General features: G+C 52.4%; 1 protein-coding gene across 1 annotated transcript in view; it reads left to right on the top strand.

The window, feature by feature from the left end:
- The first annotated feature begins 4,105 nt into the window (after positions 1-4,105).
- Positions 4,106-6,314, top strand: part of ISM2 (isthmin 2) — a 22,405-nt gene continuing 20,196 nt past the window's right edge. Inside the window, exon 1 of the mRNA XM_011988276.1 lies at positions 4,106-4,768. Within this exon, the coding sequence (XP_011843666.1) occupies positions 4,382-4,768 (387 nt within the window). The 5' untranslated portion in view covers positions 4,106-4,381. The remainder of the gene's footprint in view (positions 4,769-6,314) is intronic.

Here is a 6,314-nt window from a genome sequence, read left to right on the forward strand (position 1 = left end):
CCCACTGCACTCCAGCCTGGGCAACAGAGCGAGACTCCGTCTCAAAAAAAAAAAAAAAATTCTGCTACCACTCCCACCAGAATCGCTAAAATTAAAAAGAATTACAATATCAAGTGTTGGCAAAGATGTAGAGCAACTGGAGCTCTCACCAGTTGCTGGTGGGAATGCAAATGGTACATCCACGTAAGAAAATAATTTGGCAGGTTTGAGACAGCAATTCCACTCATAGATAAATTTAAATTGTTTATTTTAAAATATTTATTTATTTTGAGACTGAGTTATGAGACTGGCTAATTTTTGTATTTTTGGTAGAGACAGGGTTTCACCATGTTGGCCATGCTGCTCTTGAACTACCAGGCTCAAGCAGTCTGCCTGCCTCAGCCTCCAAAAGTGCTGGAATTACAGGCGTGAGCCACCACACCCGGCCCACTTATAGATAGTTAAGAGAAATGAAAGCATGTCTGCATGAGGACTTACACTTGAATATAGTCACTAGTCATAACCAGAAACAATTCAAAAATCACAGTGGTGAATGGATAAACACATTGTAGTATGTGCATATAATGGATATTACTCAGCAATGAAAAGGAACAAATTACTGATACCTACGAGATAGACGAATCTCAGCCACATGCTGATGCTTGTGCATGTGGTGTAAGGGGGAAAGAAACAAGATGAGAGAAAGAAGCCAAAGAAAAGAATACATAAGTATTATTCCATTGATAACGAAATTCTACAAAAGGCAAAAATATTCTATGGTAACAGCAGGACCAGTGGTTGCCAGGAGCCAAGGATAGGAGGAGGTAGGGATTAACTATACAAAGGGACTATTAAAACGTAATTTTCCAAAAAGCATGAAGTCGGCAGGGCACAGTGGCTCACACCTGTAATGTCAGTGCTTTGGCAGGCCGAGGCAGGTGAGTCACCTGAGTTCAGGAGTTCAAGACCAGCCTGACCAATATGGTGAAACTAAATCTACTCAAAATAATAAAAATTAGCTAGGCATGGTGACGTGTGCCTATAGTCCCAGCTACCTGGGAGGCTGAGACAGGAGAATCACTCGAACCCTGGAGGTGGAGGTTGTAGTTACCCGAGATCGAGTCACTGCACTCCAGCGTGGATGACAGAGCAAGAATCAGTCTCGAAAAAAATAAAAATCAAAAAATAAGCATGAGGGCATGTCTCTCATGGATATAAAAATGAACACGTTTTAGGCCAGGCCCTGTAGCTCACTCCTGTAACCCCAGCTCCTCAGGAGGCTGAGGCAGGAGAATCACTTGAACTCAGGAGCCGGAGGTTGCAGTGAGCAGAGATTGTGCCATTGCACTCCAGCCTGGGCAACAGAGCAAGAATCCATCTCGAGGAAAAAAAAAAAAAATGAACACCTGTTAAAGATTTTACTTATTAATGAGGAAACTGGCATTAAAACCAGTTCGAAGGAGATATTGAAAAACCAACATGTATAAATCAGGAATATTGAAATTAATGTCCAAATGAAGGCAAACTTGTTTCTTCCATGCTGGGAGAAGGAAGTCAATCGAACTTCTACAGGACAGGCAGACTGCATGTTTCTATGGACAAGAATTTTGTTTTTACTAACAGTTACCTACAACCTGCAGAGCAGTAGCTCAAAGGCAATGAAAGACTAGACTCAAACAGCCTAGAAGTATCTGCACTATGTACACAATGCAGTTTTCCACTGATGCACAATTTTTTTCTACAGCACACAGAAGGAAATTGGAATGGTGGGAAAGTTCTACATCATGATCGTGGTGGTGATTACACAGATGTACACGTTTATGAAAACGAAATGGCTCAATTAAAATGGGCATGTTTTATTATATGTAAATTATATCTCAATGAAGGTTATTTTCAAAAGGAAAAATAAGCCGGCCAGGCACAGCGGCTCACGCCTGTAATCCCAGAACTTTGGGAGGCCGAGGTGGGCAGATCACCTGAGGTCAGGAGTTCAAGACCAGCCTGGCCAACATGGTGAAACCCTGTCTCTACTAAAAATACAAAATTAGCCAAGCGTGGTGGGGCACGCCTGTAATCCCAGCTAGCTCAGGAGGCTGAGGCAGGAGAATCGCTTGAACCCCAGGAGGTGGAGGTTTCAGTGAGCCGAGATTGCGCCATTGCACTCCAGCCTAGGCGACAACAGCAAAACTCCATCTCAAAAAATATATATAAATAAATAAACATACAAATAAACTAGCTGGGCGTGGTGATGAGTGCCTGTAATCCCAGCTACTAGAGAGGCTGAAGGCAGGAGAATCGCTTGAACCCGGGAGGTGTAGGTTGCAGTGAGCCAAGATCACGCCACTGCACTCCAGCCCGGGGTGACAGAGCAAGACTCCATCTTAAAGAAAAAGAGAAAAGACAATCAGCTTCATGGGGAGTTGGGGAGGGTAAAAACAAGAGTGGCTGCAGCAGGACCAATTAGGCTATCTGCAGTTGGGAGCATGGCTTGAAGTCCAGTGGTGACTGCTGGTCATGGAGACAGGTGCTCATGAATGAAAGAACTCATTGTCTTCCAAGTCTCCTTTGATCTGGTGGAAGGTGCAGGAGTGTGATAAAAAGACAAAATAATCAGCAGGATGTAAAAATATTTATACCCCTCCAAAAAAATCCTGAAAAAGAACAAGGTGGCCTTGCATTTAGTCTAGTAAATGCAATATGGTCTAGCAGGTGGTCATAAACAGGGTTTCTTTAGGCTAATATTTGAGTATTTACCATGTACCAGGCACACTATTAGGTTGCACCATATGAAATTGCCAATATTCGACCTTTTGAACAAAACATGGCAACTTCATATGGTTCATTCTAATACAAATTCTCAACATGGAAGCATGACTTCTCATTTACTCACATTTACTTCTCATTTACTCACACTTATCACACTTGGTGCCCAGGTGAGATGGGTAACCCCTCCTGCTCCCGGGCCCCCACACCTTTACAGAGGACAAGAGCACGAAGACGTCAAATAATTTGTCCAATAATATCACTTAGTTGGTAAATGGTGAAAGACTCCAATCCCCATGGCCGAATTCAGACCCAGCTTGTCATCCCTGTGAGGCACCATTCAAAACCCTGCAGCTGTGCCCCTGGAAACAGCAGTAGTTCCAGAAAAGCACAGTCCCGCCCCCAGTCTTACTCTAACTTGACCCAGACCCAGCAGTTTACGCCAGTAGCTGGGCTTGCTGTTCTTCCTCTCTAACACTCCTGGGGATCCACTAATCCTGCCCTGAAACTTGAGTCATCCTTCGTGCGCCCTGCTATGGCCCCTGGATGGGCATGTCCCCAATGCCTTGTGACTGCTTCTTCACCGACCTGTCCCAACCCCTCCCCCTACCTGGTGTCACTTCGTTCACATTCCCTAGCTGCCCCATGCAGGCTGTAAGATTGGCACTGCCTCTCAGAGTTCCTGATCTTTGCCATAAGCTAAGGTTTTGTGTCGGTTGCTCAGAGGCAGTTCATCTTGGTGACCCTGCTGGCCTACGTGAGGATCCCTGCACCAAGGGTCCCACTGGAGAAAGTGGGCAGTTTCACTCTTTCACCCAGGATACCACTAGGCGACCCCAGACTCCTGGCTGTCCTTCTGGGACTTTATCCTCATATCTGAGTCTCAACTTTCTCCTGTTTTGTTTTCTGAGACAGGGTCTCACTCTGTCGCCTAGGTTGGAGTGCAATGGTGCAATCTCAGCTCACTGCAGCCTCGCAGATTCAAGCGATTCTCCCACCTGTGTGTGGACCAGGTGCGCCGGACCTGGGGCTCCCACCCGCTGGGACTACGAGTGCGCGCCACCACGCCCGGCTAATTTTTGTATTTTTAGTAGAGACGGGGTTTCAACATGTTGGCCAGGCTGGTCTCAACTCCTGACCTCAAGTGATCTTCCTGCCTCGGCCTCCCAAAATGCTAGGATGACAGGCGTGAGCCACCGGCCGGCTCTCCGGTTTTCAAAAATGCTCTGAGAACATTCCGAGGACACTGGGCGCAGAGTGGCAGGTGCTGGCTTGTGCCTCTGCTCTGGTCTCCACCTCCGGCAGTAGACAGGGAAGAGCCCTGGCTTCCCCCCAGCAATCCTTCCTCGTGGCGCAACAAACATCTGCCCGGCATCCGAACACGCGCACCACTCTCGCGTCCGGCTGCGCCTCCCTCGCCCGCGCGGCACCGCCGGTCCAGGTCGCAGTCGGAGCGCGGTAGGGGAGGGTAGAGGTGGCGTCGGACCCTCAGGGCCCCGCAGGTCGCAGCGAAGGGCCGGAGCGCGCCGGGCCGCAGCTTCTCGCCAACAGGAATTCGCTGGGGGCTGCGACCGCGACAGCGGCGGGGACTGAGGGCAGGGAGGCGGCCAGATCAAAGACAGCCGCCCGCAGGGCCCAGATGGGTCAGGGAGCGCCGAGGGTCCCCTCCGAGGACAGCAGGGGACGTCCAGGTGGGCTGACCCCAGAGCTGTGCGGACGCCCACGCGAGGCGCAGGGGCCGGAGAGGCTGTGCGAGCTGCGCGTCCCCCGCCCCGCGCGCCCCTCAGGATCCCCAGGTCCCGCCCCCGGAGGAGGCGAGGCGGGGCGCGACTGGGTTCGCGGCCGCGGGCTGAGGTGCAGGCAGAGCGGCCTCGGGACCGAGACGATGCGTGCGCTCCGCGACCGAGCCGGGCTGCTCCTCTGCGTGCTGCTGCTGGTGGCGCTGCTGGCCGTGGCGCGAGGGCTCCCCGCGAGGAAGCCGGGGCGCGGCGGACCCGGGCCTGGGAACCGCACGAGGCTGGCGGAGGTGAGGGGCGGCGGCACCGGGCTGCGGCGCGCGCGGTCCCTCCTCCCCGACCCGCCGGCTCTAGCCGTGCGGGAAGCGGGACCGGGACATACACAGGCTGCGACCCCCCGAGGGAGAGAGAGGGGCCAGGGCCGGCCGGAAGCTCCCGGACACCGAGCGCTGGCCAGGTGCGCCGGACCTCGGGGCTCCCACTCCCTGCGCATGGCCGCGAGACCTGCTGCTGCGGACCAGCCGGGGGACAAGTTTGACTTCTGTGCGGAGTGAGGTGGCCGACCCTCCGCGGTGGCCAGGCTTCCTCGCCCTGAGCGAACCTTGCCTGCAGCCGCCTGTCCAGGTGCTCGCTGGCTTGGAGGAGAGTCCCGCCGGTGCCAGGAAGCTGGCGCTTTGCGGAGTGGCGGGCCGGGGCCGCTGAGGTTCAGACGGTCAGGTGAGCCCCTTCCATGAGACAAGCAGAGGCACAGTGGGGCTCTCCAGCTACTGGCAGGGGTGGCCAGCCCGAGACTGGCGCTGTCGTCGTGGACTGTGGGTGGGCGTTGGGGTATAAAACAGTAATGAGATGGAAGAGTGGTGTTGGCCATGGAGAGGAGCCATGGTCTGTCAAACCCCGTGTCTTCCAGTCACTGAGGGGTCTACAATCCAGCTTATTGCCCCGTGGAATGCAGCGGACGTTCATTCCCATGGTCACAAAGACAGCCAGACTTGTATTAGGGTCTGCAGGAGCAGGCCTGTGTGGCAGGTGGCCTTCGGTCTTGGGTCCTGGGTCTTTCCATCTACTGAGCTGTAGGAGGCCAGAATAGTTCTTCCCAGCTTGCCATTTTTCCTTCCTTCCTTCCTTCCTTCCTTCCTTCCTTTCTTCCTTCCTTCCTTCCTTCCTTCCTTCCTTCCTTCCCTTGTTTCCCTTGTTTCCCTTCCTTCCCTTCCTTCCTTCCTTTTCTTTCTCTGTCTCTCTCTCTTTTTTTTTTTTTTTTCCAGACAGGGTCTGTCTTTGTCACCCAGGCTGGAGTGCGGTGATGTGATCATAGCTCACTGTAGCCTCAACCTCCCAGACTCAATCGATCCTCCAGCCTCAGCCTCTTAGGTACCTGGGACCAGAGGCATGCACCACCACACCTGGCTAATCCTTTTGTTTTTTATTTTGTAGAGATGATGTCTCACTCTGTCTCCCAGGCTGGTCTTGAACTTCTGGGCTCAAGCAATCCTCCTGCCTCAGCCTCCCAAAGTGCTGGTATTTCTGGCATGAGCCATGGTGCCCGGCTATTCTTCCTTTTTTTTTTTTTTTTTTTGAGACAGAACCTCACTCTATCGCCCAGGCTGGAGTGCAGTGGCACGATCTTGGCTCACTGCAACTTCTGTCACCCGGGTTCAAGCTATTCTCCTGCCTCAGTCTCCTGAGTAGCTGAGATAACAGGCGCCTGCCCCCGTGCCTGGCTAATTTTTGTATTTTTAGTAGAGATGGGGTTTCACCATCTTGGCCAGGCTGGTCTTGAGCTCCTGACCTCATGATCCACCTGCCTCAGCCTCCCAAAGTGCTGGGATTACAGGCGTG

This window comes from Mandrillus leucophaeus, unplaced genomic scaffold, assembly GCF_000951045.1.
Source record: "Mandrillus leucophaeus isolate KB7577 unplaced genomic scaffold, Mleu.le_1.0 Scaffold326, whole genome shotgun sequence".
NCBI classification, from domain to species: domain Eukaryota; kingdom Metazoa; phylum Chordata; class Mammalia; order Primates; family Cercopithecidae; genus Mandrillus; species Mandrillus leucophaeus.